The sequence below is a fragment of the Schistocerca americana genome, chromosome 1 (genome assembly GCF_021461395.2).
Source record: "Schistocerca americana isolate TAMUIC-IGC-003095 chromosome 1, iqSchAmer2.1, whole genome shotgun sequence".
NCBI lineage: Eukaryota > Metazoa > Arthropoda > Insecta > Orthoptera > Acrididae > Schistocerca > Schistocerca americana.
In genome coordinates this window covers 509,154,258-509,170,598 of record NC_060119.1, presented here as the reverse complement: position 1 = coordinate 509,170,598, position 16,341 = coordinate 509,154,258, and the positions used below count along the sequence as shown (strand labels likewise).

At 41.1% G+C, this 16,341-nt stretch overlaps 1 protein-coding gene across 3 annotated transcripts in view; it reads left to right on the top strand.

Moving 5' to 3' along the window:
- LOC124604846 (intraflagellar transport protein 122 homolog) overlaps positions 1-16,341 on the top strand; it is a 239,008-nt gene that overhangs the window by 140,470 nt on the left and 82,197 nt on the right. For all 3 annotated transcript variants that reach the window (XR_006978594.1, XM_047136514.1, XM_047136515.1), the window contains exons 16-19: positions 10,114-10,388; positions 10,527-10,671; positions 10,764-10,857; positions 13,146-13,246. Coding sequence is in view for 2 of the 3 variants with exons in the window: in XM_047136514.1 (XP_046992470.1) it covers positions 10,114-10,388; positions 10,527-10,671; positions 10,764-10,857; positions 13,146-13,246 (615 nt within the window). In the remaining variant the exon portion in view is untranslated. The remainder of the gene's footprint in view (positions 1-10,113; positions 10,389-10,526; positions 10,672-10,763; positions 10,858-13,145; positions 13,247-16,341) is intronic.

Genomic DNA, 16,341 nt, shown 5'->3' with positions numbered 1-16,341 from the left:
TTAATGACAACCATTGCCAAAAAGACACTCTTACAAAGATAGGATGTTACAAAAGAAAATAATGCCTTAAGTGCTTTCTTGCTCAAGCTTGGAATCTCTTTTCTTACTGGATACCAAAATGTTGACAATGTTATTGGCGAAAACTTCACTTTCAGTGATAAACCTGAAAAAAGTTCTGTGAACTGTTCCTCTTCAGCAGTATTGAACTCAGAAGGAGAATCATTACCAAAGGAATTTTGAACCCACTGAAATCTGTCATAGTTTTCAGGAAAACTTTTCAAAATGAACATGAACTTCAGATAAATATCCTTCTATTATAGAAAAAGTAATTGCTGTAAGAGCCATCTCATTGCCCCTTATTAAATGCTGCAAACACAGGAAGCAGTCGACTTATACTCCATCGTTCATTTTTCCTTTGCAAAGAAGAAGTTCCTTTTTGAAGGCTGAAACTTTGTCAATAAGCTGAATTGAAATGAGTTTTACTTCTTCACAGAGACTTATTCAGTGAATTTAACATCTTAAATATATCACACAAGTATGCAGCCCTTAATAGAAAGTCAGTGTTCAGAAAGCACTCAACACTGATATATTCTTCTTCCCAGTAAGAACAGACTTCTCATCTAAGTTAAAAAATGTGTGATAATACACATCACGTGGAAAGCCCATGAGTGCTGCTATAATGTATGGTTAGTCCCTGTCTCTTGATACATTTCTCTAAAAAAATCTAGCTTCCTGACGACGGGTTCACCACATTTATGACAGTTTGCAGTATGTGATTCAGATCAACACTCAAATGTTGTGAAGTAAATGCTTCTCTATGTATAATGCAGTGGGTTCACATAATATGAGGAACTTTGCCACACATAAGTGCTTTTAGACCACTGTAACACCCCAATTTGGACTGTGCACAATCGGCACACACGCACACACACACACACACACACACACACACACACACACACAAACAAACAAACAAACAAAATGAGCCCAGTAAATTTGAGTTTCTGGTATGAAGTTCACCACTATTTCAAACAAATCTTTGTGCGTGCTTTAAAAAAAATCTTCAGTCAGTTCATTACATTTTTCAATAAATCAAGCATAGCAAATTAAATGGGCATCTCTATTGCTATCAGTAGCGTCATCAAGTTGCAAACCAAAATCCCTCCCTGTAACTTTTTATATAATTTCTTCATGGAGATCCTCTCCTAAATCTTGAATTCAACAACTAATTGTAGCGTCAGAGAAAGGAATGGGCAAAGCTGTTTTGTCATAGATTCTCCAAGCATAATAAACATCATGCCAGTAGCGCATGGTAGGATTAGTTCTTCTGGAATCGTATGGGCTTTCTTGCATGTTGTTGCTTGGTAAGCTGCATTGTAGGATGCTATAAGTGCTTTATTTGAGAATTTTACCTCCTTGGAAAATGATAATTTTTGTTCTTTCATTTGACTCAGTTTTGTATAAAAATGTCCTCGTGATTTGACCATGTCGTACTTCAGGACACTTTCCAAATGATGCTTTAATTTGCTAGATAGCATACATTCATCAGAAAGTATTTTCAAACACAAGAGACACTGTGGACACTCATCATTGTTCAAAACAGCACATGTGAAACTAAAATCAAAGTAGCTATCATTGTATTTTCTGTACTTGCATTTCCTATCTTCATTACCACTTTCCTTGTTGGCCTCAGAATGTTCTGACTTCCTACTTCCACTTGACAGATTTAAAAACTTTTCCTTTATCAAGTATGTGACAAAGTCAGAGTATAATAAAAACATGTTGGGAACACACAATCACTGCAGGCGCTAAGTTAATGAGATAGTTCAGCTTCGAGGTTATTACTGCTTATCCAGGCTGGCCAGCATCTAAATGGAATTCCTCCAAGGCGACATACGTTAACATCAGAAATGAAATTTTCCACAACTGTCTTCTTTGCCACTAATTATGAAACAAATCCACACCACCCCAGATGGTCATTATTTGTGAACCAGGGTGCTATGATGCACAGATTGAATACCACTCTTCTGTTCATTTGAGAGAGTCACTGCATCCTATAGACATGTTCGAACTGAGGATGGTCTCCCTGCAACCGAGTGCTGCACTGTGCTGTCTAGGCTATGCCATCACATGCTAGCATCTGCACTGCAAATATACACACACATCACAGCTGGATGAAGAGTGCCACTGAGCTGCAGCAGAATGCCAGCCACGTTATCCAGTTCAAATCATCTCTTCTAAGCTTATGGGCAGTGGCATAAGCATCTAGCAGCCTGAAGTGCAAAGTCATCAGTCATTGGAGACGTGTTCTACAGAGATTGCACCTGTGTTTCTTTTACTGTAAAGACCTTGCTCTGTCCTTAAATAAGTTTTTTATTGATTTAGCAGCCTGTACTCTATTTTTATGTTTTATGAATAACTGATTGAAATGTTATTTGTCATAATTTATGGTTTTCAAAGGTATACATTGTGTTATAGAGGACATGTGCATCTAGCACAAAGAGTTGGAAAGGAAAACTGCATTTAGCTGTACCTATGTAATTCCGTAATTTTTTATTTTACATTCAGTCTGATAACACAAGAATATGTGCTTGCCAAATGCCGCTTTTAGGTAGGATCCACAAGTATATTAATAGCATTTTACTTGGGTCACTTGTTACTTGATTTAAGGTTTTAATACAAGCTTTTTATTGTATGTAGCATCTGAAGATGGCTATTGTGGCCGAAACAAGTTATGGGTCATAAGAAAGTTATTGTGTGAAAGAAATAAACAAAACTTTATGTTACTCGCTTCCTCCTTAATCAAAATGTGTTTTTTTTTCCAAAAAATGAGTAAGTTCCAACTGTGAGTAACACACTTCCAGCGGAGGTATTAATGAGTCACAGGTGCTATACAGAATGGTTGTGATGTATACGTTGTAGTCCTGTGAATAACACCCTGGCTGCAAGGAATTATCTGTGTATAAGAGGTTGTAATGTGGAACTCTGAGGCTGCATGTTACAGGGCATGGGTACAATTGATTTGTTTCAAATTACTAAACTTTTAAGGGTGAGAAGACAAGCATTATAATAAGAACTGAATAGTTTTCTCAATACTGTCCCAAAATGAAGTGAACATGGGAAACTCACTTTCCTTTTGATGTATCCTAACCTGCTAAAACTTAATATGGTGCAGTTTGAAACTTATTATTTAGTTATGACTCAGTGACAGTATTGTTTTAATAGTTGCAATAAATATCTCCCCTCCCAAGTAGTTATTCACAGCATGGCAGTCACTGCTCTAGAATCCCCCCCCCCCCCCCAAGTAGTTATTCACAGCATGGCAGTCATTGCTCTAGACCCTCTACTTATTGTTTCCTTATGCTTAGACCTTGCTGTCAGCTCTTTTTGGTCCTACACTCTTCTCTTCCTTTGTATTGCTGTCTTCTGCTTTTCTTCCTCATGTTCTTTCCCCCCTTTATCTCTTTGCCACCATGTCTCCTTTTTACCCTTGTTTTCTTCTTCCTTAGTTTCTCTCATGCTGCACTTTTTTCTAGTTGTATAGTAATAAATATGATTTTATTTTCCCTGTTTTTCTCTATAAAAAGCCATTTTACTTAACTTTATAATGCTCTGGACACTAACTCAGCCCTTGTAATCAGAGGTGGAGGGCTTGTCCAAGATACGCTCTGGGTCAGTTTTGATAAAAACAGCATCCTCTGCCCAGTCACAGGCATTACTCGCTTGTGGCAAGTTGGGGGATGTTTCTGTTACCACCACACCTCATAAGAGCTTAAATATTGTCCAGGGTATTATATTCCACAGAGACCTTCTTTTGCAGTCTGACGACGAGCTGCGCGCCAATTTAGAGCGGTGATGCATTCATTTTGTCTGGCACGTCCATCGGGGTCTGAGGGATAAACAGGTTGCCACCAGTGCCTTCATCTTGGCCTTCAAGGGTGACACATTGCCCGAGAAGGTCAAGTTGATAGTGTACTGCTGTGACGTCAAGCCATATATCCCTCCTCCAATGCGGTGCTTTAAGTGCTGCAAGTTCGGCCGTATGTCTTCCCGCTGTACTTAGAGCCCCACCTGTCGAGATTGTGGACGTTCATCACATCCCAATACTCCATGTGCCCCGCCTCCCATCTGTGTCAACTCCGGAAAGCATCATTTACCTTGCTCACCAGCCTGTAGGATTTTACAGAAAGAGAGGAAAATCATGGAATATAAGACCCTGGACCGACTGACCTACACTGAGGCTAAGCGGAAAATTGAGCACCTACATCCTGTCGCTATGACCTCCTCATACGCCGCAGCTACGAGAACAGTTTCGTCTCATCAGTTCCTCGAATTCCTGTTGCCTCTCAGAACCAGGAGACTACACTTGACCCCTTGATGGAGTGGGTCCCTTCCCACCCTGTTGCTCCCGCACCACCTATTTCAGGATCAACAACCCCCACCCCCAACTATTGGGGATTTCAGTCCCTACTTCTGAGCCAGAGAAGCATAAGGCTTCTTCGGCTCCTCTCGCTAGGAAGCAGTCCCTTGGGTCACTCCCTTCCCAGGTTTCTGCTAGTGGGAAAGACAACACTCGCCAATGGCTGAAGTGCCCAAAAGCAGCTGGTTGTAAGGTTTCACGTTCATTCTCAGTCCCGGAGACTGATTCAATGAAGTCCTCCCAGCCAAAAACAGTGAGAGAAATCCAAAAAGAAGATCTCCAAGACCAATTCAATTGCGGTGGCACCCACACCACCACTTCCTGCAAGCTCTGCGTCTGAGGATGAGGTGGAGATTCTGGCGTCCGCTGAAGACCTGGATCTCGCTGGGCCCTCAGACACAATGGATATAGACTGCTCAGGCAAAAAGTCGGTGGCAGCTGCTGACCCTGAGGCATAAATTGCGTCATTGAATGTTCTACGCCTTCCCCGTCTCACGATGATGTCATCCTCCAGTGGAATTGCGGCAGTTTTTTCCACCGCCTGGCTGAGCTACAGTAACTGTTAAGCTTTACATCTGCTTTCTGCATTGCCCTCCATGAAACCTTTGCAGCTATAAGGGATATCACAGTAACCGTAACGACTATAATCAAGTGTCAGGTGGAGTTTGCGTTTATGTCCAAACTCAGTCTGTAGTGAAACTGTGCCCCTTCAAGCCCCTCTTCAAGCTGTGGCTGTCAGAATAAGGACAATGCAGGAAATAACTGTCTGCAATGTTTATCTTCATCCAGATGGTGCAGTACCCCTGAATGTATTAGGTGCACTGATTGATCAACTCCCTAAACCTTTCCTACTTTTGGGAGATTTTAATGCCCATAACCCCTTGTGGAGTGACACCGTGCTTACTGGCCGAGGCAGAGATGTTGAAACTTTACTGTCTCAGTTCGACTTCTGCCTCTTAGATACTGGGGCCGCCACACATTTCAGTGTGGCTCGAGGTAGTTACTCCGCCATTGATTTATCAATTTGCAGCCCAGGATTTCTCCCATCTATCCACTGGAGAGTGCATGACCACCCGTGTGGTAGTGACCACTTCCCCATCTTCCTGTCACTGCCCCAGTGTCAGGCCCACGGACGCCTGCCCATATGGGCTTTAAACAAGGCAGACTGGGAAACTTTCACCTCTGATGTCACCGTTGACTCTCCCCCACATGGTAACATCGATATGATGGTTGGGCAGGTGACTACCACAATCATTTCTGTGGCAGAAAATGTGATCCCTCACTCTTCAGGGTGCCCCCGGTGAAAGACAGTATCTTGGTGGTCGCCATAAGTTGCTGAGGCAATTACAGAGCAACAGCAAGCTCTACAGCGACAAAGCGACACCCTTCCTTAGAGCATCTGGTATCGTTTAAGCAGCTCTGTGCCCATGTACACCAGGTTATAAAACAATGGAAACAGCAGTGCTGGGAGAGGTACGTGTCAACCACCATTGGGTGCCAAACGTCACCTTCCTAAGTCTGGGCAAAGATCAAACGTCTTTTCGGGTACCAGACCCCAACAGGTGTCTCTGGCATTAACATCAATGGCTTGCTATGTACCGAAGCAAACACGATTGCCAAGCACTTTGCTGAGCATTATGCTCAAGCCTCTGCGTCAGAGAACTACCCCCCAGCATTTTGCACCCTCAAACGGTGGATGGAAAGGAAAGTCCTCTAGTTCACTGCACGCCACAGTGAACTCTATAACACCCCATTTATGGAGTGGGAGCTCCTCAGCGCATTTGCACATTGCCCCGACACAGCTCCTGGGCCAGATTGGATCCACAGTCAGATGATTAAACATCTCTTGTCTGACTACAAGTGCCATCTCCTCGTCATCTTCAACTGGATCTGGTGCGATGGCGTCTTTCCATCGCACTGGCTGGAGAGAACATTGTTCCGGTGCTCAAACCTGCTAAAAGCCCACTTGATGTGGATACCTATTGGCACATCAGCCATTATAAGCTGGTGGAACGTATGGTGTGTCGGTATTTCGGTTGAATCCTAGAGTCACATTCCCTACTGGCTCCATGTCAGGGTGGCTTCTGCCAGGGTCGCTCTACCGCTGATAATTTTGTCTCTCTTGAGACTGCCATCCGAATGGCCTTTTCCAGATGCCAACATCTTTTTGCTGTCTTTTTTTATCTGTGCAAAGCGTATGACACCACCAGGTGACATAATATCCTCGCCATAGTATACGGGTGGGGTCTCTGAGGTGCACTCCCGATTTTTATCTAGAATTTCCTGTCACTCTGTACTTTCCTTGGTGCCTCACATAGTTCTCCCCATATCCAGGAGAATGAGGTCCCGCAGGGCTCTATATTGAGTGTATCACTATTTGTAGTGGCCATTAACAGTCTAGCGGCAGCTGTAGGGCCATCCGTCTCACCCTCTGTATGCAGACGACTTCTGCATTTCGTACTGCTCCACCAGTGCTGGTGTTGCTGAGCGGCACCTACAGGGAACCATCGACAAGGCGCAGTCATGGGTTCTCGCCCACGACTTCCAGTTTTCAGGTGCTAAGTCATGTGTCATGCAGTTCTGTCAGCATCATACCGTTCATCTGGAACCAGAACTTTACCTTCATGACGATCCACTCACTGTAGAGGAGATATATCAATTCTTAGGACTGGTTTTTGATGCCTGATTGACTTGGCTACCTCACCTTCATCAGCTTAAGCATAAGTGCTGGCAGCACCTCAATGCCCTCTGCTGCCTGATCAACACCAACTGGGGTGCAGATCTCTCTACTCTGCTGCAGCTCTACAAAGCCCTTGTTCAATCCTGCCTTGACAATGGGAGTCTTGTTTATGGTTTGGCGGCGCCCTCAGCCTTGTGTTTACTCGACCCAGTTCACCACTGTGGCGTTCGCCTAGCAATGGGAGCTTTTAGAACGAGTCCAGTGACCAGTGTCCTGGTGGAGGCCGGAGTCCCTCCATTGCATATCTGACGTGGACAACTGCTCACCAGTTATGTTGCACATATTCATAGTTATCCTGAGCATCCGAATTACTGTCTCCTTTTTCCACCCATGGCAGTTCATCTCCCGCATCAGCGGCCCAGGTCACGGCTAACGATTGCGGTTTGCGTGCAGTCCCTTCTCTCCGAACTGGAGTCCTTTTCTTTACCACCTCCCATCCAGGTCCATCTGCATGCACCTCCATGGTGTACACCTAGGCCATAGATTCATCTGGACCTTTCGCATGACCCTAAGGACTGAGTTACTCCTGCCGCTCTTCGCTGTCACTTCCTCTCGTTTCTTGGCAAGTTCTGGGGCTCTGAAGTGGTTTACATCGACAGCTCGATCGCTGATGATCACATTGGCTTTGCCTACGTCCACAGAGGCCATTTTGAACAGCATTCCTTGCCCAATGGCTGCAGTGTATTCACTGCAGAGCTGGTGGCCATCTCTCGTGCACTTCAGTATATCCGTTCATGCCCCGGGGAATCGTTTCTTCTGTGTACTGACTCCTTAAGCAGCGTGCAAGCTATCGACCAGTGCTACCCTCACTATCCTTTGGTAGCGTCCATCCAGGAGTCCATCTATGCCCTGGACTGGTGCTGTCATTCAGTGGTGTTTGTGTGGATCCCAGGACACGTCTGCATCCCAGGCAACGAACTTGCCGACAGGCTGTCCAAACAGGCTATGCGGAAACTGCTTCTGGAGATGGAAAACTCTGAACCTGACCTGCGTTCTGACTTATGCCATAGGGTTTTTCAGCTTTGGGAGACAGAATGGCATAACAGTACGCACAACAAACTGCATGTCATTAAGGAGACTACGAATGTGTGGAAGTCTTCCATGTGGGCTTCTCACTGATAATTAGTTGTCCTCTGCTGGCTGTGCATTGGCATGCTTGGGCGACCCACAGTTACCTCCTGCACCGTGAAGATCCGCCTGATTGTTGGTGTGGTGTCCGGTTGACGGTGGCCCATATTCTGGTGTACTGTCTCACTTTTACTGCCCAATGGCGAAATCTTGGGTTACCGGACTCGCTGCCACTAATTTTATCCGAAAAAGCCTCATCAGCTGATTTAGTTTTCCGTTTTATACGTGAGGGTGGGTTTTGTCATTTGATCTAAGTTATAGCGCATGTCCGTTGTCCCTCTGTGTCCTCCACCCTAGTGCTTCTAGGGTGGAGGTTTTAATGTGTTGCAGAGTGTCTGGCTTCTCCATTTTTATTCTCATGGTCAGCCAGTCATGGCAATCTGCTTTGTAATTTTAATCTCTTCATCTTATTTATTGCGTTTCTGTGGTTTTCTTGACCCCTTTCATCCATTTACACGTTTGTTGCCCTTCATCGTTCTTGTGATTTTTCCTTTCATTCTGTTTTGAGTTGTCAGTCTCGTCTGTTTTATTCTCACACTTGTGCCATTGTTTTATTCGGAACAAGGGACTGATGGCCTCGTAGTTTGGTCCTTTTCACCCTCTTTTAATCCAACCAACCAACCTTGTAATCAGCATGTTTGTAAATGTATTGGCCAATGTATCCAGAAAGATGCATATTATTTTGTTCTGAGTATACAGTCTAGTGGCTACAAGATATTTCAAGAGCTTTTACTTAAATCTTAGAAAGGATATTTCTGTAGCTCATAGCTGACATCAGATATATCTCATGCTGTATTGTTTAGTTTTATTTTAAATAACAATAATTATGTATGAACAGTGTTTAAACTTGTTAGTCACTGTTATTTGAAATTCCAAGTTTCATATTAGATTGCTTATCGAAATTTTAAAAAATCTTTTTCTACTGCTATGAAAATTAAAACTTTCTTGCAAAGTCTGTAGAGTTAGCTTCGTAGTTATGTGATTTATTGTTGTCAATTTGATATCACTTCTTATGGAATGTTGCAGTTCAGCATAGCATCTTGGTCCCATGTGGAAAATAAGTGAAGACTACACTAACTACGCTACATTAATCTATGAGAGAAGTAACATAAATCAATTGGAATCATTACTGTATCATAGGTTAACTTGCAGACTTGTGGATAAAAGAAATGTCCACATGGAGAAAAGGGGAATTGGAATACAACAATCATGACAACAAATGAAATATTATTGTGTAATCCTGAGACATGATGTGCTCTATATAACCCAGAGATTCTCCAAGAGAATTAAAATATTTGATGGTATACGTCAGAAGTGGCTGCTGTCAGAAGTGGCTGCTGGTAGAATATTTGTGATGAAGCTGTGAGTTCTATTGTTCTGTGCAACAGAGCACATGTGTACTCACTTAGGGGTTTGCTGGGAAGACTAGGCTATTCATGCAGTGAATGAAGAAACTTCTTTTTCACTTACTGAAACAGGCTAAGAATAAAAGTATGATTACATTTGCATTGGCGTATTACTAAATTATATACACATTATTTCCACATATTTTTTCGTTATTAATGCATTTTTTCCTGTGGAAAATAATAAGATACATGTACCAACTCTGTGCCTAATTCTGAGTTTTTCTTAAATTAATCATCATCCATGTTCCATTAGTTGTCTCCTTTTATGTAGAAATTGTATGGCACATAAGTGTGGGCAAAATTTGTCTTTCCATTTTAAGGGGTTTTTAATTTATTTAGTAAGTTAACAGAGTAGTTGCAGGAACAAATATTTTATTTACAGCCTATGTATATTATATTTATTCCAATACAATTTTTAGGTTGGTGGATGTTGGCCGGAGGCTTGACAAAGCAGATCAAGATGGTATTAGGCAGATTGCCGAACATTTACAGCGATTAGGACAATTAAGCTATGCAACTGAAATGTTCAGAAAACTAGGTGATGAGAAGAGTATAGTTTTATTGTATGTAGAGGCCCAAGACTGGAAAGAAGCATTTTTATTAGCAGAAAAGCAACCTGAATATAGAGATTTAGTGTATGTTCCATATGCGCAATGGCTTGCAGAAAATGATAGATTTGCAGAGGCTCAGAAAGGTACATTTGAAATGTGTATTTTAACTTCTAAATTCACTTAGCCATAGTAACTCTTGTATCAGATATTAGCAGTTGTACAAATCAGAATCCATCTATTTCTTGGTCCAATATATGACTGGATATTTTATTATTTTTCAGCTTTCCATAAAGCTGGCCGCCCTGAAGAAGCTTTCCGTGTGTTACATCAGTTGATTCTAAATGCTGTTAATGAGAGTCGATTTCAAGATGCAGGATACTATCATTGGATATTGGCACACCAGTGTCTGGATATTGCTAGATCAGAGTAGTATTCCGTCTTAATTAAGCAATCATCATTATCAGCTGCCAATGTTGGTGCCTTTTTTTAAAAAAAAAAATTTTTTTTCTTTATTTCAGTGAACATCAGAAGACCAAGATGATAGAAAGATTTCATGAACATGAAAAACATGCATCTATTTATTACGCATATGATGCAATACAGAAATATCTTGTAAGTTTTTTGATCAATAGAAGTCTAATTTTGGTGATAATTTATAATGCCTTGTAATGCAGTTATGTGTATTTCTGTCTTGTCATAGTTAATGTGATGAGTATAATGCCAACCAGACTCGCAGACTAAACCATGCAGCTTAGTATCATCTTTGCAGGAATAGCACATGACCTAAAAATAAACATTCATTAATGAAAGTAACATATATGAAGCAACAAAAATTAAATTGGTAACTCCATTATATGTGCAATTAAAAGAGCTAATGCGAAAAAGTATAGTGTCCAAAACATGGAGTGTAGAAGTGAACCTGTCAAAGCTCTCTAGAAAATGAAGCTAGTACTTCTGTGCTAGTCAGCAGCTGTGGCTATACCAGCAAGTGAGAGTTGCATGGAGGTAAAAATCCTCCCATCACCACCTACTCCAGTGTGGTCACAAACATCGCCTATCCCATCAAAGGCAGGGCTACCTGTGAAACCAGTCATGTGATGCATTAGCTAAGCTGCAACAACATGCTGTGTTCTACATGAGTATGATAACCAACAAGCTGTCTTGTCAGCATAAATGGCCACTGGCAAACTGTGGGTAAGAAACAGCTGGACATTCCAGTTGCTGAGCACGCTGTCCAACACAACATTCTTAATTTTGATGACTGCTTCACAGCCCGTGCCATCTGGACCCATCCTACCAATATCAGCTTTTCTGAATTGTGCAGGTGGGGACATTCCTTGCAGTAATTCCTATGTTCCGGTAACACTCCCGACCTCAACCTTTGTTAGTCATTATCCTCTACCCAGGTATCCCCTCTCCTGTTCCCATTCCAGCACTATGTAGCTCTCTATTCCACCAACACACCCACAACCATAATCTTTTTGCTTCTCTCCTTTTCCTTGGCTGGTATTCCCCCCACCCCACCCCGCTCACCATCTAACCTCCCGGCTGCACCTACCTGCCCTACCCTCTCTTTGTTTCCTTCCTGTATGCTCCCACAAGAAGCACTTTACCATCCCCCGCCACTATCCTTCTATCCCTCACCCTTGCCAACCCAGCCTCCTCGTTACCCCCACCACCTAGATTGCTTCTCCCATCATGCGCTGCTCCTCACTGTCTGCCCTCAGCAGCCAGGGACTCTGGTCATGTGTGTGTGAGTTGTGATTGCATGAGTGTGTGTGTATGTTGTCTAATTCCGATGAAGCCCCTTTGGCCAAAAGCTTACTTGTTTGACAGTCTTTTTGTTATGCCTGCCTGTGACTCAGTGTCTCCACTATATGGTGAGTAGTAATCTGTCCTTTTCATAATATTGTCATTGTGAATAGCATAACTCTTAGGCCCATTTCACACTGGGACACTGGTGAAGGTCACCAGCTATGGTCACTGACAGAGATACATTCGTGTGAACTGGAGTGTTCACACCAGGACACTACACTGCCTCACCAAGCCACTGTGACCCAGCAGTGACTCACGCTCGCCACATGTGACGGAAAAGGTCACTGTGTCTACTTCAGTCACTGCCAGATGTGCACTAGTCTTAACTGGAGTGTTCACTCTGGAACGTGATCACAGACACCGTACTGCAGATTTGCCAACTGACAGGCAGTCATTTCTGAGACAGTGACAGGAAATATTCATTGTACATTATATGTACACTCTGTAGCCATGAGTTTAGATTTGATTAACATGGAAGATTTTATAAGTGAAGTAGAAAGCTGTCCTGCTATTTGGGATATGAAAAGCGATGACTATAGCAACAAAGTGATGAAAACGAATGTGTGGCAAGAAATTATAATGAAGTTTGTGCCTGATTTCAGTGAGAATAGCATGGATAAGAAAAACAAAATTGGTAAGTTGTATGTTCTTTTTTCAAATTTGATACCTTATTTTTCAGACCACAAAAGGCTAGCAAAAGTTTGTTGCTACACCTGTATGAGTCCATTTCACTAATTAATCGGTTCGCAATTCCTGTGGTGTCCCACACCAGTGATCTGAGAGTATTCACCACAGTCACCGGTGACCATCATTAGCGACCGTCACCAGTGTCACAGTGTGAAATGGGCCTTAACTGCAGTAATGAGAAATCCAAATTTTGAATTATCTGAAACTGAGGACAAAATCTTCTACTAAAATTAAAGTGCTGTGATGTTAATGCGATCGTGAAACCTATATCAATTTTGATGATGTAGTGCATTTTCCTTTTATTTTTTGCACACTTATCCACTATTTGCATATTAAAATTTTGATGGATATTTGTGAATATATAAACATCTCATCAGTTTAATGTATTATCATTTCAGGACGAGCCATTTACTTCTTATATGCCAGAAGCCCTCTTCAGTATATCGAGGTATTTGATGCTTGAGACAAAAGATTTGCGACCCAAAGGAGTATCTCAGTTGTATCCTTTTCACATTGACACTATTTCTGGCATTATAAGTATGAAAGTAAGCAGCTGTATGGTGGATAAATTTCTCTAGTTTAAAATTTGGTTTCTACTACGTCAAAAGTTAATGTAGCATATTTATGCCTTAGTTTAATCATTTTGACTTAATAGAACTGAATTATAAAATGTGTCTGCTCCAAGAAACATGTCATTCAACTGGAAAATGAAAGTACATTTATGAGGTTAAGACTTTGTATAGTTGATGGCAGTCGTGTATATTGGCTATGTAATGAAAGTGTTGTCTAATGTGGAACAGTAACATATTTGGCAAACATAAAAATTTTGTGGATAACATCATGAAAATCATATGATTTTCATTCAGTGAACAATTTACAGTGAGTTAACCTTTTCTTTGTAATAGAACATAATATTGTTTGTAAATTTTCCTCTGTTTCCCTGAATGACTGGACAAATCTTGGGATGGTACATTCAGCGCATAAAAAATGCAACAGATACTGTATTTTCAAAGTTGGAGAGCAGAATCTTAAACCAGTTCAGGGTATTAAATACGTCATTTTATTTCATTATTGCAAAGGAAGTGAAATTATGATAGTCATAAAGTCCCTAATGACTTATAGCAAATGAACAAATGAAGTGCAATTTCTTGATCATTAACAACAATAAGGCTGAAATCTAAGATTAGACCTATATTTCAAAAACTATGTTACTCATGCTGTAAGTACTACAGAAAAAAAATTGGAAAAGATAATTATTTGGGATTCTGACAACACACTAGATCACGTAAGAAGCTGTAAAATTATTATGCCGAATTAGAGTTCTGCTAAGTGTATCAGCATAGAGGGTGATCACATTATTGGGCATCCAAGTAGCATTCACTCAGTATTATAAATAAAACAAAGTGTAAGTAAGTTCAAAACATTTATTACAACCAGTTTATTGAAGAAAAGCAAATGACCATCAGAGTTCACATTTGTTAGTGAGTGCCTGTAGCCTGTTCTGCACGGAACTTGAAGCATTTAAATGCATGCAATCAAGTTTCCCATTATGTGTTAAAATCAAGATCTGTGAAATAAGTGCTTTTACCAAATTATCTGTTAATATAAAAAGTGAATGTCTTGCACAGTAAATAATTTGTTTAATATTCAATATGAAACAAATTTACTAGTGAGTTGGATATGATGGAATTTTAAAATGGCACATATTATTGCGTAAGATTAAATATCGTGCCATTGGTTTTTTTCTGTAATAAGCTATATGAAAAGAATGCAAAATGTATTTCAGATATATTTACCTTATAAAAAATGGAGGATGAAAATGACAAACAGAAAATAAGGACAGAGAAACTGTTCTCTCATAGATAAATGATAGGTGGCTCATAGGTACACTTAACAGTTTAAAATACCATCACATTAGCATTTAAATTTTTGCCCCTCTTAAGCACTGTCTCTCTCTCTCTCTCTCTCTCTCTCTCTCTCTCTCTCTCCCTCCCTCCCTCTCCCCCCCCTCCCTCCCTCCCTCCCCCCCTGCATGTGTGTGTGTGTGTGTGTGTGTGTGTGTGTGTGTGTGTGTGTGTGTGTGTGTGTTGGTGGGGGGGGGTTCAATTAGAAAAAGAGCAAATGCTCATTAGCTTATAAAGTTTTCTCAGCTGTTTTGTATGTATCACCTAAAGATAAATTGTTGTCTTTCCCCCATTGTTTTCTTTGTGGATTGTATATTATCACAATATTTTTTCATAATTACTTATTAAATAATATTAATTAGGGCTGCTCCTGCCTCAGTTTATGGAATAGCTGCTTTTCATCTCGTATTGGTACCTTAATATTTACTTGATTACATTGCAATTTTGAAAGAAAATAGCTACCTATATTGTAAATGCTTTATCTTGTTTACACACTATATTACTACTTGTCATGCAGCTTTACAGCAAACACTGCTACTTGCAGTGAAGTTAAAGAACTGTTCAGTCCTTGAATCTAGATATTAAGGCGATTTGTACACAATTAATTTTCTTTTGAAGGCACTGGGATATCTGGTTTGTAGCTTTATGTTAGATGGAAGCTTGTTAAGTACCTTTGCTCAGAGTACATACAGCAGAGTCCCGCTAATCTGAACCCCAGTAATCCGAATGTTTGGTTAATCTGAACATGAAATATGTTAGTCTATGTATGGAAAACTGTGCTGTAAACTGCTGTACATACACACTATTTTAATTTACACAATACAGTAAACATGTATTAGAAAAATTGCCAAGAAAACAGTAGGTTTAAACAATCCATAACGATGAAAGAAAAGCTGCCAAACTTATTAAAATACAGCGGACATTTTATTCCTACTTTTTAGATGACAAATACTCAGTCATTGTTTTTTGGCATAATGAAGACAGTCTGTTATATGAGGCATAGTTGCGCCATCGTCTCATAAACATCAAATTAGCGGGTGTAGCAGTGGGCTGTTGCTCCAAATAATGTAGCGCAAGGCCAAGGTCTTCTGCTGTGTCCGAACAAATCGGTAATCCGAACAAGGTCCGGTCCCAGCTAGTTCAGATTAACAGGACTCTCCTGTAATTCCACGGTGAACCATACACAGGCAAACTTAATATAAAAATTATTTTTGTGTTTTGTGTTGTGATTATGTACATTACAGTATATTTGTAACTGATTTGCGATGTCAGCAGCAAAATCCATGTTGTTGTTGTTGTGGTCTTCAGTCCTGAGACTGGTTTGATGCAGCTCTCCATGCTACTCTATCCTGTGCAAGCTTTTTCATCTCCCAGTACCTACTGCAACCTACATCCTTCTGAATCTGCTTAGTGTATTCATCTCTTGGTCTCCCCCTACGATTTTTACCCTCCACGCTGCCCTCCAATACTAAATTGGTGATCCCTTGATGCCTCAGAACATGTCCCACCAACCGATCCCTTCTTCTGGTCAAGTTGTGCCACAAACTTCGCTTCTCCCCAATCCTATTCAATACTTCCTCATTAGTTATGTGATCTACCCATCTAATCTTCAGCATTCTTCTGTAGCACCACATTTCGAAAGCTTCTATTCTCTTCTTGTCCAAACTATTTATCGTCCATGTTTCACTTC